The following is a 27,795-nucleotide window of genomic DNA, read 5'->3' as shown; positions in this document are numbered from 1 at the left end:
CTAATTTGTCTTTAATAATACTTAGTGATCTTTCCACCTCTTTACATACAAAATATTTATTTTACAGAGCTCAGAAGTACTTTGTATCAACATTGTTATATTTTACTGGATTTTTTTTTGTGTTATTATAATTGAAGTAGCACAATCAGGGAGTAAAGAGGCTTTAGAACTTTAGAATGTCAGTAGTTTCCGATTTTATTTTTAGCTTTATCCCGTTTTAAATATAAATGATACATAGATGAGCGGTTGTCTCGTAGTGCCCACTTTTTAGAATGGATTTCTTTACCGAAAGGAAAAAAAAAAAAAAAGAAAGAAAGCTTCAGAATTGTGTTCTAGCTAAGCTAACAGTTTTACCATGTGTATCTTGCATATGTACCACTGAGGGACCGTATAGGCCTCTTAAATGCATCCCAGGGACATGCTTTAAGATGTCAGCCTTATATACCAAATAATATTAAGGCAGCACTGTGAGGATTTAAGGATTTGTGGAAGGTTATTATTGATTTATCAAATGTTTTCTTAAGATAGACATATTTCTCTTGAGCTTTAGTGAGTCAAAAAAATGTAGGATGAGTATTTATATATTATTTTCCTTACTGTTTCACTTGTTATGCAGCATTTCTACCAAAGCAATACGTAGTACAGCTGGAAAGACTACTGAGCAAGGTATCTTAAGTTTTTTTGCCAGAAGCAGCATGCACTTATGTAGCATGCCTAGAAGTTTAGCCCTCCATTTAGTGTAAAGAACTAGAGATCTTCTTGTTGTTTGTACATATAAGACTTTCTCAGATTAAAAATTTGTATGTGTCTTTGAATATAGTTTTGTTTTTTATTTACCTTTAATTGCAGAGCGTCAGTAGTTTACCATGTCCTGTCACTGCGGTAAGAACGTTATCAACTTCGGAAGTTAAACAAGCAGAAAGACCTTCCAGCAGAAGCAAAGATCCTCCTAGAGATGAAGAAAAAGAAAAGAAAAGAAAGAAACACAAGAAAAGATCTCGGACAAGATCTCGATCACCTTCTAAATATCATTCATCATCTAAGTCCAGATCTAGATCACATTCAAAAGCAAAGCATTCACTTCCCACTGCCTATAGAACTGTCAGACATTCAAGGTGGGTTTGGAAATCAAATGTATTCTTTGGAGTTCTGTATGGGCTACTGCTTAGCATATTTCTGCACTTCTTTCATTATGTAAGCTTCCTCATAACCATTACAAAGGGTATTGTCACCTTTAGAATGGTGAATAAATAATGATCAGATGTAAAAGATCTTTTAAAATATCTTTAACAAAGCTATCATTGATTTCTAGTTAACAATGCAAAATTTGCACCAGAAAATGTTCTTTCAGCCTGGTCAGTCAAGTACCTCATGGTATAAATGTGGGAGTGTGATTATAATAGGAAGAGAACTTGCTAAGAAGTCTGTGGCTGTTGCTGCAATAAAGTAATCTGACAATATCAAGATGAGAGATGAGGAGCCAGGTGACTGAGCAGCAAAATTCAGAAAGGAGCAAAGAAGTTGGGTAGCATGTGAAAAGTTCAATGGTGGGAGAGAGATGACAGGAAAACAAGAAGGGTGAAAAATAAAGTGGAAGAGGAAGAGAGACCAAATAAGAATGTAGCCCAGTGCAGTTAAATATAGAGTTAATCATTAAGGAGATTAAATTCATTATATTAATTCTCTTGATTATAAGATTGTATAACCCATATTCTGTTGTTAATACTGTTAATAACATCTGAGATTTGTGTTTCAGTACCTTTAACATTTATTGTCAGTAAAACTTTCAATATCTTGAAGCCCAACCACAGTTGGCAGTGACTGTGGTCACTAGGGAGGACATTGGAGTAGCATTGCCTGAATCAGGCCACAGGATACCTGCACAGTGTTCAAGTACCTTGTGATTCAAATGCTTTGTGCATACACATGCTGCTACATTTATCTGATGCATTCAAAATTGGATATTCCTTTCCTTTAATGTTTGTGGAACAATCTATGACTTTAAATGCTTTTTCCTGAGAAAAACAGGCTCTCAGGTATGTTTCAGATTTTTGTACCTGTTTCAGCAATGTGCCAAAACTTCTGATCTCTCACCATGTTCATTTTTTTGTATATTTAGCAAACTATCTAAAACTGATACTAGTAAGTGTTAATGATTTAGAACTTGTTCTTTTAAACCGCATTTTTAAGTCAACTAAGTAAGATCTTTGCTGGAGATATTTCTGCTATTCAGAGCTGCAAGAAATTAAGCAAAATCTTGGTGCAGAGGGCTATCGATCATCCTGACACGTTGCTTGTTTGACAGTGTTTGACCTTGATGATGCTGATAATCCATATGTTTTAGGACACATTACAAAATACCACGTGTCATTCCTTCTCTGTGCATAGCAGTGTGTAAAGGGAATGATGCTGCATGAAGTTTTCTATGCTTAACAAATGAATACAAGTCTTTTTAGGACTAAGGAGATCTTGGAAAGGTCTCCTTGGGTGAATTGCTCATCAGTTCGCTGTCTCACCATATCTTCACTGAGAGCTGCCACATCAATCCATCTAAGCTGTGTTATGTATTTGTCCACTATTTTACTGATTTATGGTAAAATCAAGGAGGAACATCGTAGTAATGATGGCAGAATGAAATTGTAGTCCTTGGTACCTTCAAACGGGTAAAGAATCACTTGAGAAGATCCTTTCCAGTACTTGAGTATGCAGCAAAATGTGATAACAACAGTGCTGCATCTGCTGTGAGCTTGTGCATGGGGAGAACTTGCAAGACCTGTTTGGGGTGTACTAGGAAGTGCCTTCATTGACTTCAGGATGATCAGGAGATACCTGGGCCTTTATAGAAGTTTGAATTCCTGCAGCTGGTCTACATTCGGTTTTGCTGGTACCATGTTGAATGTGTCTACAGGCACAAACCAAGTAACAGATGTGTGCTAACCCTAGCATAATGAATCAACACCTGATTAAATCTGGTTGGGTATTTTCTTGATATCAGCTGTAGAATCCTACACCCTGATTGAGCTGTCAGAAGGCTTGATGCTGGCTAGGTGAAATTTACAGTTGTATGACAACTTCAGGATGTTTTGCATCAGGTCTTAAAACTTAACCAAACTTAGAGCTGAATGGAAGCTTTTCTACCAGTCTGAGCTATGGTTTCTTGAGGGTCTCTCTCCAGTTCAGAAACCTGTTCATTGTGGGACCTTGCAGCAGTGTCATTAATGCTCCTTGGCTGCCAATTCCCTTTGAACCTTTTTGCAGACCATCTAAAGCACTTGCAGTAGCCACTGCAACAGGTAGGAGACCTGTTAGAAATCCGAATTACTTTCCATCTACAGCATTTCAAAAGATCACGGCTACACCTAAACCTTCTGCACAATGTCCTTTTGCAGTTCAACATTAATAAATGCTCTTTCCCTGAATCTTTTACTTAATATAATGACAGTATTGGTTTACCTTAATAGAACTGTGTTACTCTTAACATGTTTTTTTGTTATTTGCAAGTATTCTGTTATGTACAAAAGGTGTGTTCCAACCTCCAAATTTCAGTATAGATCAATTATTGATGTTTTAACTTATCCTCTGAAATGGACTGAAAAACAAAAGTTATAATTTTCCCTTTCTTTAGTAATTACTGCTACAGAACGTTTTAATGAAGTAACTTAGAATAACAAGATCTTTTTTTTTTAATAAACAGATTTTCATAACTTTTCCATTAGGTTTGAAATACCTGCACAATGAAAACACTGTACTTCGGATTTTAAACTATTTCAACTATTATACTTAACAGGGACTAGCAGAAGAGGAGCTATATGTGTTTCAGAATTTCTCATTAGAATAGCTGCAGTTGTAAATTAATGGATAATAAAGTGTGTTGATGACTAGGTATCACATAGCCTGTATTCAGGCAATATTCTTAAAACATTAGATATTGTGGTGTCTCCATATGCGCATGTGTTGGACTTCTATTTAAAACACTTGGTAGTCAGTAGTTAATTGTGAAAGTCATTAAAGTAGTACTAGATTAAAAATAAATAGTAACCATATAACTTATTGTAACAAGTGTATAGGGATAGATGTGAGAAGCAAAGTTAAATGTAGAACTTTCCTGTAAGTTTCTGTGCTGTATTTGTACAAGTGACATTTATGGGTGTTTTTTTTTTTTTTAACAATCTCTTTGGCTTATGTATTTATTTTCAAAATAGATTTTGTGTTTAGAAATCCTACAAGTGGATGTTGCAATATACCTTTGTATGTTGTTTACATGAGTAGTTTATCATTTGCTTTTAAACTGTTAGAGGTTTAGAGGCTCTGTTTCATTTAAAAGTCTTTTTTTTGTATTTGTGCATTTAAAAAATACATTTTCTGTTGTTTTTTCAGTAGTATTTAACTTAAAATTGCTGTTCTGATGGCATCAAATTGATTGAAAGATTTTTTTGGATATTCTTCTTTTTAGATTGCAACCAAATCTACTCTACAGAAACAAATTAAAATAATGTGTAGTTCCTGAGTAAGGAACCCAGATGCATCAGTTTTATTGGAGCATATAGTCTGCCAAGAGCATTTCCCCTATGTAAATGCATGTTACTTTTTCTTCCAAAATTAATCTCATCAAATTCTTGACGTACTGTGATGTTAATTCTGAACCGTTATGACAGATGTAAACTTAAAAATCAAGGATAGTAGTAAGGCATGTCCAGCAGCACCATAAGGTGTTACAGCCTGGCTTGCTGTGGAAGTGTTAGTCCCAAAGAGATAATGAGCAATTACAACTTAGTAATTAATGCCAAGCATGAGGCAAACTTGTTAAATCTGTCTTGAAAAACAAAGAGCCTTTGGTACCTTTTCAATCACTTGTAGTTAGTACTTCATTGGTGCCTTTTTTCTAATTAACTTTTAAGCACTGAAGCAGATTTGTATCTGCTGAGTGCTTTTTACAAGTGTAGTCTGTCAGTCGCTGGTGTTGTAGCTGAGGGGTTTGGGATTTGGCAGTGGGTGGACAGGAAGTGTCAATAATGACCATGTTAATGTCCATCTTCATTTGTGTCAAATAGGAAGCACGTGGTGTGAGTTAATTCTGTACTGTACGTGTGTGTGTGTGTGCGAGGAGAGAGGAAGGGATGCAGAGGAGCTCATTATCTGTTATATGATTTAGGGATTTGGTCAGATGATGTTTGGGTGTTCAATTTTAAAATAGAATAGAGGGCCTATTATTAAATTCAGTTTGATCCTTCTTTATCCTGTCTGTCAATGGAGCAGTGCTAAGTCATGTGTATTGTTTATCTGGTTAATGAGTCACAGATGGTGGGATGCTTTATTAGTCGGCTACTTTTTGAGTGAGTTTGGATAAAACTTAAGCATATCTGTGTGTGTGCCTCAATTTCCTGAGTTTAAGACCCTTGAAAGTAGCTGTTGTTTGTAAAAGCAGGTATCTTGATTTTCTCCTTTCAAATCTGTTTTCTTACTGCTGAGGCAATGTCTATCCATGCAGTTTCTGTTCCTGTATTGTAATGAGACATGCCAAGCTTTGCAACACTCCAAGCTTTTGGGACCCTACTAAACACAAGTGATATTAACGTCATTTAAAGGAATAGAGTGTCTTATGAAATAACAATTAGTCTAATTAATGGTGGATGTGTCACAGTAAAACTGCTAAGTTGTTTTTAATTGTGTAAAGTTAATGGCCAAGTTTCTTAACATTAGTAATTGGAAGAATGTTGTAGAACCAAAAAAAAAAAAAAAAAATCATCTCCACTTCATAAAAAATGAAGCTAATGCGTTTTTCTTTCTGATTGTTTGGACTTTTTTAGGCTGGTCCATATAGGCATGTTTCACTAAGGTTCAGCTTTTGGTTAAGGGCCTGAGCCTTTACAGGATTCTAGCTAATTCCAAAACTAGCACATTTTATTCTGAATGTGAAGTGTGTGCCTCCGTATCACAGACTCACAGCATCCACAGGGACACTGAGCATGGAACCGAGTCTGAGCAGCTCATCAATGGCAGCAGCAACAGAGCGAGAAAATTATCAGTCAGCTTCGACAACGAAAAGATTTGACTGCTGGAGCTCTTTTGAGGGAAATCCTGGTAAAATGTCAAGGTGTCTGACTGACCTCCAACTTTATGATCTGTTTTTTGTTTTTGTTTTTTAATTTTTCTTCTTTTTTAATCCTTCTGAAGGGCCTGGTAAAGATCAGATTTCTAAGCGAAAAAGGAGTTAACTTGCAAAACTTACCTGCTGTTGTGATTTATTTTATTTTCAGTAGGTCTGTTCTATTATAAGTGTAAGAGAAATGGTGCAGGTGTGTGTGGTGTGTGTATGCATGTATAAACATATACTTATCTATGTGGTGTGAGTCTGCAGTGATTCACAAATGCTTCTCTTTAGTCGACACAAATTAGGTATTTTTAAGAAGGTGAATGCTTGATATATGTAAAGTGCCTGTAATACAAAAATTGGAAGGGCTTTGAAGTAAGTAAATTTCTAAAGCAAAATGATGAGAATTATGTATTTCAGTGGGGTCAAAACTATTGCTATCAAGAATTCGGGAGGGACTAGGGGTTTATTTTTTCTTTCGTTTTCTTTCAAGCAGGGTCCCTGTCTTGTTCCCTTCTCGCTCTTATCCCCTCCTTCCCTCTGACCTTCAGGATTTTTCCCGTTGCATTGATTTTGTTACTAAAAGTTACTCAGGTTTTACTTGTGCATCTACTTAATTTCAAATCACAGAGGAAAAAGCCTAAACTGTTTAAACTGATGTCTGATCTTAACTGGGCATCCATTCTCTCTCTCTCTCTCTCTGTCTCTGTCTCTCTCTCTGTCTCTCTCGATATATCCCTAGAAAATTTATTTCAAGTGAAACGCCTGGCAGAGCTGGTTATGGGTTGGTAGTCACTTGTACAGGTGACAATCTTGACTACATTACAATAATTCTGCAACATCGGAGACAAAACTTCCCAGACTTGTCAGTGTTAGAGATGCCATGAAAACAAAAATTTCTCTTTGATGGAGCAATTCTGAAAATGTACTGCTAATTTGGGACAACAAGGTCAGGCCTGGCAATAGGGCTTGAAACCAAATTGGAGTTGTGCATGCCAACACAGTAACAGCAAACGCTGTTGCTACAAAAGGTGACTGACTGCACTAAAGCAAAACCTTGTTGCCTACTAATTTACAAGTTGATGTTAGCACACAATGCCAACTGCTTCTTCCCTTGTTGGAAGTGAAAAGCAAGGGATAACTACCTCCTAAATGTATCGGATTGGAAATTCTTATGCAACTGACAAGTCTTGGACACTAAATCCCACACTGATGTCAAATAGGCATTTGGTACTATATTTGGGTTTGGTGACAGCAGAATTCCACTGAAATAGAAGTAATGAAATAAATAGCGTAAGTAACAAAAAGTTAACTATTTAATGTGTTCTTTCTCCCATTTAGGTCAAGGTCAAGGTCGCCTAGGAGAAGAGCTCACACGCCAGAAAGGCGGCGAGAGGAAAGGAGCGTTCCGACGGCGTATCGCATTAGCAATAGTCCTGGAATTAGCAGGAAACGCACACGCTCCAGGTGAGGGTACCCAGTCCTGGGGAGCCTTATCTGCCAGCCTGGGAAAGGGCTTGAAACATGCACACGTTTGCAGAAGTAAAGTATCTGCAAAGTGTGTGCCCCAAAGCCTTGTGTTTTGCACCTCTAATTGCAGTGTGGAAGCAAGTGCCAATCATTCCTGTGCACACGTACATGTGCGCATCCAGTGCGCGTGTAACTGAGCACGTGGAGGTTATTAAGGGAGGCATACAGAATTTTTCACATTGCATAAAGATTACTTAATGTGCTTCTCCATATCTCATGTGGAATAAGAAGCAAAGAGCTCGTTTTCATGATTTTTAAGAATACTCTTTTGTTTTTTAAAGCTAACTTGAAATCTCTGTCAGCCTCTAATTGATGCGTGGTATATAAACGACAGCTTCAATATACTTTGAGGAGCTTTTGTGTTCATCAACTTGAGATAATAGAAGCTTGTGTACAATTCACCTCGCAAATCTGTTTAAGCAGAAAATATTCAGAAGCTTAAAATGTTTTTTTTTCTCTATAAAGGCAAGAATTTTTCATATCCCTGTGTTATTTTTTGAGTTCAGAGATCTGTGTCAGTTGCTTGACCGTTCAGCAATTTGTTGTGAATTACTTTTTATGATTTATTGTGAAACAAACTAGATTCTTCTTTAAACAATGTTGTTTGTATAGACAGAAATTTAAAACTTCTGTTAGACATCCAACAGAAAACAGTGCTATTTCTTCCATCTACCTTTTTTGCATTTACTGCTGTATTTTATTGTGCATTGTTCTGGAGTTAAACATAGATGAGGATATATTGCATCTCTGATTGCAGAAAGCCAGCTGTTTTAGTACTCTTAGCACTGACTTATTAATTTTTCAAGTGAAATTGAGATGCTGTGATGGACCAGTTTTCACAGTCTTCAGTTGCAGAGTGCGTTTTCGACAGTGCTGTAATGGAAGGAAGCTTTGGGTGCAGGCTCTGTTTTAAGCTAGTTTACTTGGCCTTTCTGTGAGTGAGTAGCGTGTATTTGGCCTGAGAGCAGGTATGAATTTTGTTTGACAGCAGTCAGCTGAGCGGTTATACTAAGAAATAGGACACCTTAAAAATCCAGCAGTTTCAAAGGACTGGAAAGTACCCTAGAATTAATAAATAGTCCTGCGTTTGAATCTGACTAATCTCCAAAGCAAGTTATTGGTAATGCCCAACAGGTCAACCCACCTCTTTACTGTGAGGGTGGCTGAGTGGCCGAGCACTGGAATGGGTTGCCCAGAGAGGCTGTGGAGTCTCCGTCCTTGGAGATCCTCAACAGCCAAGCGGGCGCCGTCCTGGGCACCCAGCTCTAGGTGACCTTGCTTGAGCTTGAGCAGGTTTTGGCCCAGATGAGCCCCAGAGGTCTCTTCCAAACCCCCAACTATTCTGTGATTTTACAGTTTTAGATTTTGAATGTTAACTTCTATATAAAAAATCAGATTTTCACATGATAAATTCTGAGCGTCAGAGATGGTATTTATATGTAAATTCATTGTGTTGTAACATAGTTTTACATTGCACATATATTCCATAGTTTGTTCATTTGTGGGCTAGGAATATTATAGAGGACATAGGCTCATAATACATCAACTCTCTCACATTATTCAGGAAGGAACTTTCCTCTTTCACAGTTATTTTGCAAGTCTCCAATGACTTTTCTCTGTCTTCCTTTGAACTAAAAATATGAAAAAGTAATTTCTGTGTATCTATAAAGCAATATTCAGGTAAGGAGCTCAGGAACCTCAACTTAGCCCAGTATTAGGTTGCCAAACCTAATGTGACTTAAAAAGGGCTGCTGAGTATTTTATGTGAACATCAAAGTGCAGTTTGTGCTCAGTGCATGAGAAATATCATGTGGAAGAGGGTTACATTTAGAAACGTCAAGAGCTTCCACCCAGCTAGTTTAATTCTGCTTTATATCTCCTTCAATAAATTATTTCCTTCTCGCAGGAGTCCCCATGAAAAAAAGAAGAAGAGGCGATCTAGATCACGTACCAAGTCCAAAGCTAGGTCTCCTTCACCACCTGCGTCACCAGGCAAACCATCCACACACAAAAATTCTGTACATTCAACTAGTGTCTCTCCTGTGGAGAGTAGGGAATCCAGCCAGGAACGCTCCAGGTAATGCATTTTCTTTCTGTAATATGGCAGTGCTGACATCTCTTGGCCATGCTTGTATCTTTTGACCTAACCTGTATGGTGAGAAGGTTATCTATATGTAAATATATATGCGTGTGTATGTGTGTGTTTAGGGTATTTAGTTCTTTTTCTTTCGTTTTAAAAGTAGAAGACACTGGTAGGACAGGCACTGTGCATCAGAGTCTAATGAAGACGTTGCATCTGTTATCTGCTGAAGTTTTTATGCAATCCAGTGAAACTTCAGGATTACATTTCAAAAACTGGAAGACTTCTAACATTACGTATGCTATCCCTACTATTTTAACAGGAAAAATGGAGAAATTTTGTCAAAAATGTTTCCGTTACCTCTGAGATGAAACATGATTATTTAGTATGGAAGACAGGAGTTCAAGGAGTTCAAACATCTTGACATACTCATAAAGCAAAACTTGCACTGAACGTTCTACTGCTTAATTCTAAGTTAGCAATTGGTAACTAAATATGTTAACTGAAGTAGAATTTTAAGGGATTGCTTTAAATTGTAATGTGTTTGAGGGATTCAGAATTAATTATTTCCTTTAAATACAATACTTCTATTGAAAATCCCTAGCCTGCTATTCATATTTCTCTATGATACCAGTTGCATGAGTAATTCTTCTAAATATGACTTACAGTGGCTTCCAGTAGAATGAGGAGACTGTTGACTAATATAATGCGTCTTGTACCATAAAGCCCCAAATCACGATGCTCAGTGAAATGAATCTTGAAAGCATATACCGTGCATTTCTAATTTTGGTTTTATCTTTTTTTAGGGGAGTTTCTCAGGAAAAAGATGGCCAGATCTCTTCAGCGATTGTTTCTTCAGTGCAGAGTAAAATCACTCAGGTACAAGCAAATCCAGAACATCTTGCCTAATTAAGTCTTTCCGTCATGTAGTATTCTGCATTTGATATCTTGTACAATTGTGAGCTTTGCATAGGATGTAGAGATGTGCTCATTGTCATTCTTAATCCGTTTGTTTATCAAAAAAAATTCTCTAGCTGTTGTCTTTTCAAGTGTCACCAAACCTCTAAAGGTCAAGCTCTGTTTAATGCACTGTTAAGAAAGTTCACCTTCTGCAGGAACAATCCATCAGTTGCCAACAGCAGGTATTATTGAGAGCCGTTCTTGCCAGGTAGTATTCCTGACTTATTTCGTGGAAGGAAGAATGAAGGAGAATCACCTTTGCAGAGGTTAGGTTTGTAGGGCTGGCAACAGAGGAAAAATCTGTTGTCTTGTAAGCTAAAGCAAGTATGCTTTGCCTTGAGCAGTATCTTCAAGTCAGTGATTTTACCCTTGTTGCTGTTTACATATGTGAACTTTTGTTGCTATGATTGTGTTGATATATTCTGTACTTGCTGTGAATCACTGCATGACTACCTGTGAGTAATAGTATTAAGTGTAAGGCTCAGTGTGGTGTGCAGTGAACTACAGGCATTTGGGTTCCCTAACAAACATTACTGGTACGTATATTTCTTGTATTGGATGTTCTTTCTGGCACAACATCTGCAAGCTGGTAGTGGTCTGCTTGCTGAAAATGCAGATGTAAGAGAAGGAAAGATTAATATGCGACTGAATTGGAATTCAGCTTAAAATGTCCATGACCAGCATCTTCCAAAATGTGTTAAAACATTTTACTTAGCAAGATTGTTTTGCTGCCAGTTTCCTAGCTTCCTCTGGCCAACTTCTGTATGTTTTCTCATTCAAATTACCCCATCTATAACATGGGAGTGATGATGCTGAATTACCATGGAAGTGTTTTGAGAGCTTCAGGTGAAAATTGTTCAGTAAGAACCAGGTATTTTAATCAACCTATGTTGCATTTATAAAGAAATATTTTAAAGTAATTTGTAACTCATTACTGACAAATATTTTTGTGTTATTCTTTGCAGCCCAATTTTCTGATGCCATTTACATGAAATTTCATTTGTTATTATAATACTGTTGCCACTGAGTGCTCAGACATATTTGAGAGTTGCTATTTTGTTTCACCACAGTCTTGTGTTTCAGTCTCTCCGGCGTACATAGAAACCCCATAGCACTGTAAAATTTGTTTCAGCTTTAAATGCCTTTTGACCACAATATTTGTAACTTTTTTTTTTGAGATTTTTCAATTATGACACTGAGTATTCTATGTGACTAGAGCATAAGGTAGCAGTTTCATTCAGCTCTTGGCTATCACATGCTTCAGCTCTTTAAAGCCCATGCAAGTCTAATCGTTTTCCTCTTATTTTCTGCAGGATCTTATGGCCAAAGTGAGAGCAATGCTTGCAGCTTCCAAAAACATACAAACCAGTGCCTCCTGAGACCCATTGAACTGACCATGGAGAGATTGTGGGGGAAAAAATACATAAAAACTGCCTCATCTCAAATGTACAGCTGAGCTTAGCTCACTTGGTTCACAACTCCCTTGTGTAATATTATCAGAACTTAAGGAGCTAAAACCTACCTTTCTGTACAGAACTGTCTCCTGGGAATTTCATTGAATTTTTTTCAGACAGAATCTCTTTGGAAAGTTCTTGTTTTTTTGTAAATTGATTTTTTTGACTAATTCTTCAGTAACATTTTATGATCAGCAGTCTATATGTGTATATTTGTAAATATCATGTTTCTGTGATAAGGTATTACACAATAATAAAGAAGGAAACACCTTTCATTAGCTACAGAGTTCTTGTGGAGTCTTTAATTAATTAACTTCTGTTAAAATTTCCGTATGTTCTTTAATACCTTATTCTTTTAAAGTAGCAAATAGATGCCTGAGGGAGTAGTTTGAGCAGAGAAACACTACATCTTCCTTTGTGGACACAGTGATCTAAGGATGCAGGTTTGGGCATGTTAGTTGTGAACAGTTTTCTGCACAGGACCATAATTTTCTGTCCGTCATTTAGCATGGACTGTGAGCCTTCATTTGAGGTGTTGACCCTCTGAATTCAGCAACTAGTAGTCAGTAGCTTCTTTTTTATGTCTCTCTTCTCTCTAGCTATCTAGAGAAGCAAGTATATTTTGTGGTCATTCAGCAGACATACTTAAAAGAAATTTAGCATTCTTCTAAATAAGTATATTTCATACTTTGGAGGAAGATTGTAACTAGCTTATATGAATTTCTGACAGATACCAGTTAATGCTTTTCAGAAGGCTTGTGAACTCGGTATATTTCAGTGCATTTCAGTGCATTTATTATGCATTCTGTGAGTACAGTGAGATTTTAATTATTTTTTATGAAAATGATCTGAAAGGTAGCTTGAAAGCAAGTATATAAAAAAGCAATCTCTGAAAATAAGATTAAAATTAAAGAATCCTCCAGTGTTCTCGCAAGTAGGGCAAAATTTGTGATCTTTACTTACTGTTATGTAAATCTTCTAAAACTGGTGGTTGTGAATCTGGCTTACAGGGGTTAAGACTACAGAAAGGAAGAAAATCTTGAGGGATGTTCAGAGTAATGGATATTACAGTCAGCAAAAGGAGGCTGTTCTGCACAATATGTACGTTTAGGTGATAGGTTAATGATGCCATAGAACTCTGCCTTTTTATATTTTTTCCCCTTGATTTTTAATGAGGGCTGATGTTTTAGAAATGGCCAAGTTGAATTCGTAATCTTTGTTTTAAAGAAAAATCTCACTAAATACCATTGCAACACAAAAGGAGCATGGAAATGGTTCCCCAGGCTTGCTTGAACTGTGAGGTTTTATTGTAGTCTGTGTATTCAAAGACAGGCCTCATTGGCAGTTTTCTGGTTTCATAAAGAATGGAGTTTTAATGACCTTGGAAAAATCTCCATGGCCTGTATCTCCATGGATCGTGATGGCAGCGCCTCACCTTCGAATGTGAAGTCTGGTAGAGGTCAGGTGAAGAGATTCAGATTAGAGAACTGCATGTAGTCAATATTATTCACTAATTAGTACGTCAGCTTCATAGAACTGCACAGTTAACTCCAGTGCAGAAATCTTCTGTTTCAAATGAAGTGTAACAGCCCTCCCCACCACCACTGATATGATTCAAATATGGGGTAACATGGTCAGAACTGCAGTCGAAGTCACTTGCTGGTGCTTTGTGCCTGGAATGATAGAATGATACTTGAACTGTGTTTCGTTTTCATTTTTGGCTGGTAATAATTGTAAGGACTGGCAATCCCTAAAATAATGTACTGTGCAGTGTGTGGTGCAGAGAAATTTTATTGGCCCCACAAGCTGTGATGAGAGAGAGTCACCTAATCAGTAATATATATTGATATTATCCACCGTTTACCTAAAGCTTTTACTTGTAAAGACTTGTTGTATTAGCATTAAAATCCTTTTGGACCTGTGCAAAGGCAATAGCATTTTCTCTCTCATGGTGATGAAAATGCTAGTAAAAAAAGAGATAAACAAGGATGTAAAGTAAGTTTTGTGGACAACTGTTATAAATTGTTGTGCAGTGTTGAATTTATGAAAGTTTTATCTTTTGCCTCATAAATGGAGCCAGAAATCTCACCGTGGTTAAATAATTGGCAGCTACGTCCAGCTGTTCGTCACGAAATACAAGAAAAAGCCCAGCTCTGATATAACAGTCCGGGCAGCTTGTTATGCTGCTGCTTTACAGACTTGCTCCCTTTAAGAAGGTTATTGCTTTAATGACTTCTTAAAATATTTTCTTCCCTTTTCCCCTTTGTGGTATGAAGTGAGATGGAGTGTTTAGCTGCAGGAAAATTTAGATTAAATTGCATTTTTATACACTTTTTATTGTTTACTAAGGCTTGTTTGCATTTTAGCACACTCTCATGGGTGAGACTATTCTGCAGGATTTAAAAATTACTGGTGTTTTTGCTGTTGTTTTTTCTTCTTTTTTTCTCTCTATTCTTTCCCACCAGAATGGGTGTTTCCACTGTATTTAATACAAGACTTTGGGCCGCCTTGCCAGTATAATTCCTCTATATGTATTTCCATTTAGAAATCGATTCTCCTCATTTTGTCCGAGTCTTCGCAGACATTAGCTGTGCTGTAACTGCTGTAAATACAGCATGGACCTTTAGCTATAATAAGCAGTGTGGTTTCTGGTGTCTGATATATCAGGTGAATGTACAACTGAATATCAGGCAAGGGCTTTAAGAACTTTGAAGTGGAAAAATTTCCAATTTCTCTTTCCGGGGTGTGGAAATGTCAACAGAGTAACTTAAACTTGATCAACTTTGGGAATCCACCCATCTGAGTGTATTCTTGGTAGTTAAAAGTTGGATTCATAATGGCTTTCATTTCTTTTAAAAGTACACTTAAATGCATTAAACAGCCTCATAATTAGCTGTTCAGATGGCTGGTGAGTAATAATAAAACAAAGTATTTGGGGTTCTTTGTGTATATACAGATTGGTGCAGTCATCAAGCATTTGCTTGACAAGGGTTATTTTGGAGCACACACTTCCTCACTAATTAAACTTCTTACATTAGAGATAACTGAGAACAATTCTCCATTTATTCATGGGAGAACAAATGATAACATTTCAAATTCATGTTTTCTTGGGTGTAAGGCAATGCCTGTTATCCTATCTGAAGAATTTTGTTGCAAAATCTTATTTAATTGCCTTCTACTCAATTAAGTTTATCATATACTCTTCTTGTCCCATCCTTGCCCAAGAAATAACTATATGAAGCCAAAAATCATAGAATGCTCAAGGTTGGAGGGGACCTCTAGAGATCATCTAGTCCAGCCCCCTGCACACGCAGGGTCACCTAGAGCACGTGGCACAGGACTGCGTCCAAGCGGGTTTTGAAGATCTCCAGAGAAGGAGACTCCACAACCTCTCTGGGCAGCCTGTTCCAGTGCTCTGGCACCCTCACTGTTAAGAAATTTTCCTTAAGTTCCTGTGGAACTTTTAGTGCTTCAGTTTCTGGCCGTTTCCTCTAGTTCTATCAGTGGCCGCCACTGACAAGAGGCCGGCCCCATCCCCCTCACTCCCTCCCTTGAGGTACTTCTAGACACTGCTCAGGTCCCCTCTCAGCCTTCTCTTCTCCAGGCTGAACAGGCCCAGCTCCCTCAGCCTCTCCTCATAGGGCAGATGTTCCAGGCCCCTGATCATCCTTGTAGCCCTGCGCTGGACTCTCTCCAGCAGCTCCACATCCCTCTTGTACTGTGGAGCCCAGAACTGGACACAGTACTCCAGATGTGGCCTCACCAGGGCTGAGCAGAGGGGCAGGATCACCTCCCTCAACCTGCTGGAGACAGTTCTCAAACACTGTCTTAATCAAGATGGAATTAACTTTTTTTTTCCCTCTCCTACTCTGTAAATTCAAGGTGGTGTTCTGCATATCTTTGGAATAACTTCACAGAGACATGTAAAGTCCAGAAGCGAGTGCCTTTTGTCTTACCACAATAGGCAATAGAATTTCTCTGAAAGACTGGAAAAATCTAGTCTACTGAAATAACCTTTGTTATTCCTTTTCATAAAAGATACATCTAAAAATACAATGCTATGGTATGTAATTTGGGCGAGTTCTAGCTGGATACTGGCAGTTCCTTAGAACATAGTCCAATTAAAATGTCCCCTGCACTTACACATCCCATTGCCAAAAATTTCTTGTGCTTTAAATTTTTATGCATCATGTAAATGTTTGTGATCAGTGACATCTTCTAATTGTGCTTCTTGAGTGGATGTTAGCTTATCCAATGCTTGGAATCCAGAAATGGTAGAAATCAACAGTCTCAAGCTATCACTGCACGCACAGACATGATTAGCCACACATCTATTAATCCTGTGGAAAGAGAATGTTAAATTCCTGCTGTTCATAATCTCCCACTGGAACCAAGAGTGGCTAATGACTTTAATGGTATCACACATGGCAAAAATTAAACACATCTTTTATCATTTTCTAAAGCTTTCTATTTTAGGGCATTATAGATAAGGAGACAAAGTAGACCAAGAATGATATTTTATGTGGAATTTCAGAGAATGCAGTAAAAATGAGTGAGATATGCTGGAAAATCTAATGGCATTTGCCTGATGTTTCTTAACTGACAGAGGGACACTCAGTTCTGACAACCTAATAATTTTGATGACACTGTGATAGCTTCTTGAGCATGAAAAAACTGTTGTTCTCATACAGCGACAATGAAAAGGTGCTGGGTTTTAAGGCCACTGTAACTTTGTCAATGAACCAAGCCTCAAATCTTTACAGAAGCGATTTTGCATTTACTTCCCAGGAAAATGACTGCTTTGAGCATAGGTCCGACTTCACCCCGGCTCAGAAAGTCTTCATCTCATGCCGATAGAAATGGTTTTCCCTTCAGGCAGAAGGAAACAGCCGTGATCCAGTTAGCGAGCCCAGCAGATCAGTGACCCTAATGCGGTACCTCATGGGGAGTTTTTTTTGTTTCCAAGCATGAGCACCTCGGCCCTGCTCTAACCCTGGCCTTTGCAGTCCATTCAAAAACCAATTTTCCTGGGTTTCTCCTCATCTAAACTGCAGAAGGGTCAAATCCAAGGTTTTGCAGCTTTTAGCCCTTTGCTAGTAATGAGTTTCACACCTCCATAAAAGCTCCAGCCAAGTAGGATCTAGCTGCACTTTGAAGTCACTGCAGAGTCCCTCTCTCATTCAGGCATTGTCAGCAGCACAAAAGCGCGTTTCAACAGTTGTCTTCCAAATGAATCCTTACTTTAAGAAACAGCATTCCATTACATGTTTTAATACAGTTACTTTTTTCTCTATCTGTATCGAATAGCTTGAGTTCAACTGAAATCTTGTTCTCTGTTATAAAAAGCTTTCGATAGCATTTCTCTTTGCCTAGCCAGAAATTAGCAGTGGGGAGGGGAAGAGTTTTGCAGAGCCTCCCCTAAAACATGTGGTCGTACAGAATGGGCTGCTTGTAAAAAGCCTTCCAGATCCTTCTGGTTCTCACTCTGCACGTTCCTGGGCCGTGAATGATGTGTCACAAAATAAGTGTGACCTGTCACTTACACTTGCTTTTCCCTGTCTTCTTAGGGGTATTTCAGAGTTGAGTGTGTGGCTGAATTCCATGAAAAACCTGCGGCAGACACTGCGGGAGAGGTAAGTGTTAAACCTTACAATACGTGAGAACCCAATTCAAATGCGTGACTAGAACCATGGAGATCTGAAAATCCCCTTTTTTATGCAGAAAATGAAACACTGTCACTGTGATGTAAAAATGTTCCTTTCAAAAAAGGCAGCAGACTGTAAGTGGGGAGGAAGTCAGCCCTATTACCACAAATGAAATTAAATGATCTCTTTCATTCTGCCAACTGTTGATGTCATGAAATAACAAGGTAAAATGCTTAAGCAGTGCTTGTATTGAAACACTGAATCACCAAATCTAACTTTTTTTTTTTTTAATTGGACTGTCTGGAGGATGAGCTGTTGCAGTGTCTGAAAGTCTCCATGAAAAGTCAGAAGGGAGAACAGGAATGAAATGGCTAATTTGCTGACATAGTGCTGCGATGCCCTTTGCATTCTGCCTATCAACAGAAATCATAATGGACTAATTCCTTGCTGTAAAACGTTCCGGTTATTTGTGTGGTTGAAAGTAATGGAAACCTGTATCAAATGGAGATGGGCTGGTGCTTTCACAAAAAAAAAAAAAAAATCATTTCATTCTCTTGTTGTAATGCTGCAAGTTATTTTGCCAAAATGTTCACCCTGACCAAGCAAAGGGGGAAAGCTTTCTGCTACCACACAAATAACAGAGGAAATTTGCCCTTTTAATTTAATATTTTAAATAATATTGCTGTAAGTAAAATGCTTAAAAATAAGTATTAAAAATACTTCAAAATGGAAAATATTGAAAGCGTGGTAAGAAAGAGGACCTTTGAAATTCTCTGTTACTTTCATTGGCATCTGTCCAATAGAGTTTAAAAAAGTTAAAATGTCCTCCCATAACCAAGATATAACTTGACCCCAACAGCGTATCATTTTACACTGTTGCCAAATATTGTTTTTTGAAAGGACAAGAAAATGAGTGAAAAAAAGAAAAAGAAATGTGCTGAAGAGGCTGCATTATAGCTTCAGTTTTGATTTATATTCATTATAATTTTTACCTATGCACAGTTTATCAAAGCATCGTGAGTGATACTGGCTAGATTTAATTGTCAGGATTTGTGCAAACATTTTGCCATTTGACTAATTAAAGTCTGGCCAAGTGCACAATGTTGGGCCTCGGGTGCATCCACTAATTGCGCCGACCTTTCTACCTGTTACTTCACCGGGGGAAAAATATTCTCCAAAGGTTTTTATAATTAACAACTCTTCATGAATTCTGTTTGTCATCTGCTACCATTCGCTTAGATTGCGCGCACCTACAATGGGAGGCTGAGGCATTACCCACCGTAACAGCGAGTTAACAAGCCAAGCAGGACATGAAGAACTGGACACTTCAACCATCTCAAGAAGTAAGGCAGGTTAGTGTGGTGAAAGCACCAGCTCAATGGAGACGCCTTCAATCTTCTGGGCTCAGCACCTCATGGGAGGGCTGGAGGTAGCATGGTGCTTTGATCAGTGGTCTGTACCCTTAGCTTAAAGGCAACGCATGTGTTTGAGAGTTTTGACCACAGCTTAGAGGTGGCAAGAATGAAAGCTTAACCTGAGGAGGAAGCAACGAGTTGGATGTCGTCGTATTTCTTGGTTGAAGTTTGCTGCTCTAGACTGAGCCTTGTGCTGTTCAGTGTTTAGGTAGCAAAATTATAATGCCAGTAGGTTTGGTATTACTTTTCAACATATTAAATTCTTGACTATTAAAATCTTAATAATAAATGTACATAATATGGCATACCAGATTTTGTTTTGTGTCTTAAGAATTTCATGTAACTAAGGTACTAATTTGTACTTGTGCTTAAGAAAGCAAAGTGGTAGTGGTGGTTTGTGGAGAAAATTTCCTTGCCTGGTTTCTTCTACAGTGTGGGATATTAATCTGCTCCTCTTAGCAGCACGGAGATTGATGACTTCTCTGATAGGTTCCTTCAGAACATCTTGGTGATAGCTAGGGAAGTTAACTAGGTGCTTAACGGATGATGGTTGGTGATGAGAACCTAAAAGATTAGTACGGAGCTAAAAATGACACCTCAAAGCTTGAAACAAGAACTTCCTTTGGCTGTAAATATTTTCTGTGTAATACAAAGAAGTAAAGCTGAATCTTAGTAATAATAATTTTTCTTGAGAAACTATCGGTCTGTGCTGAGATATCTTTATGGAGCTAGGTATTGATCTTTGGAAGAGCTGTTGTGTTTGTAATTATTTCAGGGTAACATTGAGAAAAAGCAAGATCATCTTGGCACAAGGTTTTAAATTTTTTTATCACTTAAAAATACATTTGCTGAGGAAGTATCTCCTTCCAAAGAGGTGAAGATCATTTCGAGCAGCCAGGGCTGCTGTTTTCATACTCCAAATGTCTGAAGCTTTGCATCTGGCACAGTTCATTCATCCTGTTCGATCTATACTCTCTTAAACCAGCAAGGAATTTGATAATCGCTGTGCTGGGTTTTTAACATACATTTTTCTTTCTACTGTGGTAGAATGGCTTATTAATATGTAAAACAGAAGCTTTTCTCATGCTTTCTCCAGAGAGGCAGGGTGGGAACTGCAGTAAATGGACTGTGTGATGGCCTCTCCAGTATGAAAACTGGTTAGAATGGATGGAGAGAAGTGCTCTCTGGCTCTCTGCTTAGTGGCTATTACTGACATCCGTATGGAGTCTCCGCTCCTCGTCCAAGCTGCAAGAGCATCCAGCCAGTTGCAAGAGGACTGTAGGCCAGGAAGTTGTGAGAAGAGTGTGAGCATCCAGAAAGCCAGTTTTGGGAAGGATTACCCAAAGACCTGGGAGGGTGGGACACAAGCGTGATGCTCACCTGGAGATGGGTGCGTGGAGCCTCAGGCTGCCCATGAAGCAGTCTCACCACCACGGGCAGGATGGACTGTGTGCAAGTGAGAGAGACCTGGGAACTGCACGTTGCTTGCCTGGAAAGGCTGCGCTGCAAGCAAGGGGCACAAAGGGTTAAGGGAAGATCTCCCCTCCTCTGCCCCATCCAGGGAAGTGTGGATGGATACGCACAGGGAAATATTACAGGTGTTCGCAATTGTCTCTATAACATATTGTATCATTGTTACAACCTTCAAACACACACTGCCTCCCTCTTCTTATTCTCTGAAAATTATTTTATGACAAAGATCCATTCTTACTAAAACTCCTGATACATAATTTATGCTCCGAGAGAACCTGTGTGTATTTTTTTTCCTGCAGCTCTTCCTCGAGTACTCTGGGGAGATCCATTTATCAGGCCCAAAGCAAAGCTTTGCTTTCCCCTCCCCTCCTTGACAAAAAGCTGTCACTAGATGCCAGTGTCAGGAGCAGCGCTGCGGTCTGAATTTGTAAAACACCCTCTTGTACTGCTGCATTCCTGTCAGCTTTCAGATGAGTGACAAACTGTTGTTGCTTTCATCTGTACATGTGTGCAATATTAATAACTGATTTGTTGACCTTTGCATTTCCTCTCAATGCATCCCCGCGGAATTGAAGCAATGCACATAATTTTCCATTAAAAATTGCAAATGGGTGACTTAATGGAGAAATCCACCCACTCCTTTGACTAGACTGTGCAAATATTTCCATAGCTGCCGGTGAATTCACATACGCTAATGAATTGAGAGCAGCTTTCTGGGATAGGAGCCCATTCCTGAAATCTTAGGTAAATCAGGACTTCCCATGAGGGCCATGCATGTGGTTGTGTGATGAGGGCTACGGTGATGGACTTCTGCCAGTAACAGGTCATGCCGGGCACGGTTCTATGTTATGTTTCCACCCTCCTCTGCAGAGCCCTCTCTTAACCACTAAGCCTGATCCTTTCTGTGCCCTGTTCCCGGATAACTGATGGTCACATGGGGTGAGGTCTGGGGCTGGGACAAGTGTGATCTCCCGGAATGGCTCCAACACTGGAGCTCCCTGGAGCAGCATTTTTGAGCATGGTTGAAAGGAAGGAGTCTCCTTACCTCAAATCACTGCAGACACAATAGGCACTACTAATGATAAGTTTGCTGGCATCCATGCAACTCTTGCTGTCGATATAGTTAAAAAAAATAACCGCATGTGGGTTATTTCAAAAGCCAGTGCTGCTAGGCTCAGTTTGCAGTTGCTGGGTGCCATTTGGTTGCGTTCATCAGCATTTCGGCTACTCAGCAGCTACCAGCTAGACCCACCTCTGTAGATTACGGTCTTGCTGCTACAGAACTAGGTGGGATTCAGGAAATCTGAATTCCATTCAGAATCCAAATAAATCTTCCTAAGTGGCTTATAGCAAGGCAATCTCTTTGTTACAGTTCTTATTTGCAAATACCCGCGTGCACGCCTTCTTTCTTCCACCCTTGGCCGTGTCTATTTAGTCTGTAAGTAGCTGGGACAGGGATGTTCTTTGAGTATATCTGCACCAAGCTTGGCATGATGGAGTGGTCTGTGTTCCTATAACCATCACAGAACTGATGTTTAAAGATCAGTTGTGTTTCCAGAAGGCTAATCTCTGTGGTGTGAGATGAGTTTTCTCTTTCTTTTTGCATCCACAAAGATATGTTTATCAATTCTTCATTACGTAAATCCTTTCAATTAGGAGGAATTATCAACTGGGCAGGAGTCAGAGTGCATTCTTTTCATTGCTGGCTCTTAAGCGATGCATCGTATTTCCACTGGAAAATCCAATATAATTAGCTAAATGTACCTGGGGCCTAATTTACACAAGCTTGCTGAATAATTGTCACTTTCTCTTAAAATTAGTTGGATTGGAACATTTCATGTCCCTCCATTGCTGCTACCCTCTGAAAATGGTGAAGATTTAGCGATTTAGCTGTTTGCTTAAGAGAAAGAATTTTGAGGCAAGTAAAACATGACCTTTATGCTGCTGGGGAACGTCTGCTTGCCTGAACACACTGACAATTCCTGCATAGGAGGGAAGAAAAATTCGGAAAGAATATTGGGTACTTTTGATCATATAATTGACTTCCTCCTCCTCCATTCCTCTAAGATGCTGAAACACCTGTAAAATGTCTTGTCTTTTCTGCTAAAAATAAGCAAGAGAAACAGTCTCTAACACCCAATTATCTCAGATTGGGAGAAGCAGTTGTGATTAAAACTTTAAGGCAGCATTCAAAGAGGCCTCTGAAAATACGTCCAAATTGCGAATGATGGCAGATGTAGCATGGAAGGGAATGTGGATAGCACTCATTGACTTAAGAAGTGCATGGGATTATAAAGGAGGCTCTAACAGCTGGGAAATAAAAACCAAGGGGAATGTGGGAATAGCAAACCCTGTGAAGTAGCTGTTGACAGAAGAGGAGAAGTGGGAAATGGTGCTTGAATGGAGATGTTTTGAGAAACGGTGCAAGGCCACTGGCTCTTGAGGTAACAGAATTTGCAGGGCTTGCTCTGCAAGCAAGTTCCCCTTCCCTTGGGAAGAGGGAAAAGACAACAGAGAGAGGCTAAAAAGCTCTGCTTCATGGAAAAATGTTGAGTTTTACAGGTGTGTTTTTGTTTTTGCTATCAAGAAAAAACATTTTTTTCCTGACAGTTTTTGTAAGGTAATATGGCTGCAACCACTCACCACAGTCCTTTGCTGCCTGGGCCATACCAGCAGGCAGAGGAGCAGATGGGTTCTGCACAGGTAGCTGCTCCTTGGATCAGGAAAGGCTGATGGTGCCTCTCGCTGGTAGAGAGACATCGTCCTCTGATGGTCTGGAAACCTGCCCTAGAGCAGAGATATGGACCTAATCTCCACCTTGTCCCTCAGTGCCCAACACTCACCCCACGAGAAACCTTCCTGTGTGCAATCCGATGAGATTGGGCAGGTTGTTCTTGTCAGAAACATTTCAGGTGGCTGGAGCCGCGTGTGTCTCTGAGGACGCCGCCTCAGCGTGGTGGGAGCGCGCGACGCTGCCGCCCTGCGAGGCGGGAGCTGATGCCGCGGCTCGATGGCTGCAGTGAGCTTCTTCGCGATTTTCTTTCTCTCTCCGGAGTCCTTGCAGGCTTCAGGAAGAGGGGGCTGGAGCTGCTTGGGCGGTTTATATTGAGAAGGAGACCTCAGCAATTCCTCCGGCTGGGAACTGAACCAGTACTGCGTGGATCCTGAGGCCTGGCTGCATGTGGAAGCATCTCCAGGGTGTCTACACAGCATAGCAGGACTTGAAGCTAGGCCTGGGCCCTCTCTTAGCTTCTCCCCGTGCTGTTCTGAGCCGCAGAGCTCGAAGAGCTGTGAATGACGCTACCCTGAGACCATCTGCTGGGGCTAATGAGGCTTCTCCAAGAGCCTCAAAGCCCCTGGAGGGCTCGGCAGGCAGGAAGCCAACATCGGTGCTCTCTAGGCGCACGTTGTGACCTGACGTGCCCAATTCCTGCCTGCTTTAGGCAACTGACACAGCTAAAGTGTCTTTTAATGACACTTTCTTTCCTAGGGAAGGAAACGCCATCTGACTCTCTTCTCAGTAACAAAAACCCCTCAAGAACTTGAGGGACTTGCGGAAATTGCCGACATGCTTCAGCCAAGCTCCAAAGTGCACAGAGGTGGAAAGCGGTGGCAGAAGGGACGTGGCCCCAGCAGAGCTGGAACCAGCTTCTGCTGCCAGCAAACACTCATCGAGACGATCATCCAGCCTCGGGGACTGTGCGGAGCCAGGGCAGGGAGGGCAGCAGGGATCCGAATTAAGGAGCTCCGTGTAGGGAAGGGATGGTGAGAGTTGAGGGGTTTTCGTGACGCTTAATGGACTGTCCTTTGGAAACACAGCGCTTGCCCCTGGGAATGACGCATACAGTCGAGGCAAGAGTGCTCCCAGTGAATTGGGCTGCATAATTTCAGGTTGCCTTTGAGTCAACGAAAGTATTTTTTGGAGATTCATTGCTTATTTATCGATGCATTTGCTCTTGCTGCAGAGAAAGAAAAAAAGGAAAATTTCCTGCAAGATAAAAGACACTTGCTTGTTTTTTAAAAGAGAATTGCCTCAGGAATTTTATGAATTCTATGTTACAAGTAGCCAGCAAAGTTAATTGGAGGACTGGACAAAAACTCGAGCATTTTTGCTTTGCATGAATTCTTGCCTTTGCTTTGCCTAAGTGCACTCTGTGGTTTTGATACTGAATTGTCCACGTGCAGAATGAAAATGGATTGCAGCTGGAAAGCTTGGGGGGAAAAAACGCTAAAAAAACTAAATTATTCAAAGTAATCCTTGCATTATTTTTGTGAGCTCAAGGCTGGCAGGACCTCAGAGGCACAAGAACAACATGGGCGCCCTTCTTTCTCTTTGGAGCAACAGGAGCACTGAGCAAAGACAAGCTCTCCCTCTGCCTTCACCATGGGTCACCGTGTGGCACCGGCAGCTGCCAGAGTTTGTTTTTTTGGGGCTAATTAGCATGGCCCTTTCCAGGTGCCGGTGCTAGCACTGTGAAGCCTCTCAGAGCTCCTCTTGCCTTGCTTGTCCCTTGATCTCCTCACAGTTTGCTAAATTTATTAAAAACCTCTTCTGGGAGACGGCTTTTCTTGCTCTGCCCTGGCAGTGGTGGAGGAAGTAATGATCCATGTCAAGAACAAACAGGAAGTATCGGGGTCTGAACGCGCTTTGCCGTGCAGGAATCACAACGTCACGGCAGCCGTTATCATTCCTGGAGACGCAGGGACTGACTCCGCTGAAACACACCGTGAAGGTGAAATCCACTCCATTATTTTTAATAAGAGCTGTGGAGAGCATAAACAGGTCACCGTCTTCAACACCATCAGCAAAAGAAGCTCCTGTTTAACTGCTGTGCAATTCTGTGCTTTATTTATGGCAGCCTAGGAGCGTGCTCGGATAGTCAACGTCGCAGTAAGGAGCGGACACGGGACGAGCGTGGGCACGGGCCTCGGGTCGGGCACTGAACTGATGCTATTCCTGGGGCCCAGCTCTTGGCTCTGCTTGTGGTTTGTACAATTTATGTCATCCTTTGGCAAACACCTCCCACACCTATAAACTACAGTCGTAAAAAAACTTCTCTCTCCTTCCTGCTGCCTGATTAAGCATTTTAAGGATCCTCTCTTCGTAGACACGTGTCCTGCACCTGGTACACTTTGGTCCAACCTCAGGTAAGCCCTTGCAGGGCTGTGTTGGTGCTGATAAATACATGCAGGCTGACCTGTGGTGAGGAGTACTGCTATATCCCAGTAGCATTCCTGAATGACAGCCAAGGTTGATAAAGAAAATGTATAGCGACAAGTTTTATGATCTATGATGAAGAACACAAGGTGGAAAGACTTTCTCGGGACGTGTGCATTTGCGGCTTCCGTGTGAGTGCACAGCATTAGGAAGAAGATTGTGCACAGGACATGGTTTCCGTCACAAGGGATTCTTCTGCCGTGGCCTTCACCGGCTGGGCGGACGACGCGGGGGCCCAGGTTTGTGGCGTGCTGAGCAGACGTGGCGAGAGCTCAGCCACCAGCAAGACAGAAGAAACGTGTCTCCTGCTACTGGTCCGTAAGCCTTGTGCCCCATTTGCTGCAGCAGAAAAAGGAGGACCCAGGTGGGACCGGTACAGCATGCTGCATCATCTGGGTTCTAAAAACACAGTATTGTGACTGTCCGGCTCCCTGAAAGCCTCATGCTGACAGCAGGGAGTTGCCTGGACCGCTGGAGCATCCCAGGAAGGGGAGCTGTCTCCTCCCAAGATGGTAGCTTCCCTGGTCAGAGCTCACTCCCTGCACCACAGCTTAATATTGCTTGGCTGAAACAAAACCTTGCAGCACAAGCCTCCTTTTCTAAAGATTTGCCAGCTTTTGGAATTCATGTGCTGTTTGGCCTTGCAGGGAAAGAGAAATAGATCAACCAATGCATCTTCTCTTTGTCATCCTCTGGTTGGAGGACTCTCTCATGACTTGGGTTACTCATTGCGCCTGGAAGGGAAACAGTCCAACTTTCCCTCCTCACGTACCACATCGATGCACCCACCACTGCAGATGAACTTCTTTATTTGTGGCCAGGTATTTCTGAGATGGCTTGGCCTGAACTGGGCTACTGCATTAGCTGGAGGGATGCAGCTTTATTTCCTGGGAGCACCATCATTTCTGGTATAACTTCTGCCTGGACTTTATCATCTGTGTGTTGGTTACAGGTTTTCACCTCCTTTATATCCAAGGGAGGTACAAGAGCCATGTAACCCTTTTCTCTCATCACATTAGTGTATGGCCTCATGAATCTCTATTAAATTTGAGAGAAAACATGAAGATAGTTGCAGCTGCCTTGTTGATTTTATATTTCCTCTCCTTGTAGTGCCTTGCTGTGAAGCTGAGAATTAAATGGCTAATGAGGCATCTGCTCCAAGCAGGAACCTCAAGATTGTGACAAAAATAGGTTGCGTCAGCGCTTGGGTTACTGGGGATTTTTGGCACAATCTAATCATGTTGTTAAAATCTTTTGGGATCCCTGGCTAGAGGCTCTGATCGCAACCCAACCAAGACGATGCAGAGCATGGGCTTTGGCCCTGGTGGGTTCTCCCAGGCGGGTGTTGTGGCTGTGTCTGAGGGTGAGAAGCATCAGCAGAGCAGTCCGACCCGCGGTGCCTGCTGCGTTCCCCACAACGCGCCAATTGTAAACTGGAGCCTTGAAAGAAGCGGCCACGGAGTGGATCACAGGAGCACTTCATTCCTAGCTGACAGCTGGGAAAAAACACCAAAATGCTCCAACAGCCACGGGGAAAAGCAGCTTTTGCAGGGAAGGGAATCGTGGTTGGAGGCAGAACTAGATGAGCAGCCCCAGGCTGAACCTGTTCACCACCAGGCTGCGGGCGAGCAGTGGGCACGAGGCGAGGTGAGCTCCCTGGGGAGGACAGCGGGGGCCACGTGGGCCAAAAATGGGCAAAATAGAGATGCCAGGGATGCCCTGAGCCTGCGTGCTGGGATGCACGTGGCCAGACGCCAGCAGGAGCCTCAAGGTCTGTCCTGGCATGACAGCTGCTTGGAGAACAGCAGGAGGACCTTGTGTTTTGGCTCGTGTGCAGTTAACTAACACTATCTTTTTGATAAAAGGAAAAAAAATAGATCAAAAATACAGTGTCAGAGCTGTAGTTTCCATGTCAATTTGAACGCCAAG

At 40.8% G+C, this 27,795-nt stretch overlaps 1 protein-coding gene across 6 annotated transcripts in view; it reads left to right on the top strand.

The window, feature by feature from the left end:
• The window catches only part of SFSWAP (splicing factor SWAP), a 41,134-nt gene extending 28,735 nt beyond the window's left edge, over nt 1-12,399 (top strand). For 5 of the 6 annotated variants that reach the window (XM_010221553.2, XM_088532437.1, XM_010221559.2 and 2 more), the window contains 6 exons: nt 850-1,115; nt 5,939-6,094; nt 7,433-7,558; nt 9,528-9,698; nt 10,508-10,580; nt 11,975-12,399. In XM_010221553.2, coding sequence (XP_010219855.2) covers nt 850-1,115; nt 5,939-6,094; nt 7,433-7,558; nt 9,528-9,698; nt 10,508-10,580; nt 11,975-12,040 — 858 coding nt within the window. In that variant the 3' untranslated portion in view covers nt 12,041-12,399. The remainder of the gene's footprint in view (nt 1-849; nt 1,116-5,938; nt 6,095-7,432; nt 7,559-9,527; nt 9,699-10,507; nt 10,581-11,974) is intronic. The other variant, XM_010221557.2, reaches the window with a different exon arrangement.
• Nucleotides 12,400-27,795: the final 15,396 nt, after the last annotated feature.

Source organism: Tinamus guttatus, unplaced genomic scaffold (assembly GCF_059628265.1).
Source record: "Tinamus guttatus ecotype Peru unplaced genomic scaffold, ASM5962826v1 Tinamus_guttatus_pri_ptg000459l, whole genome shotgun sequence".
Taxonomy (NCBI): Eukaryota; Metazoa; Chordata; class Aves; order Tinamiformes; family Tinamidae; genus Tinamus; species Tinamus guttatus.
The sequence above is the reverse complement of the archived record's forward strand: the minus strand, read 5'-3'. Positions and strand labels throughout refer to the sequence as shown.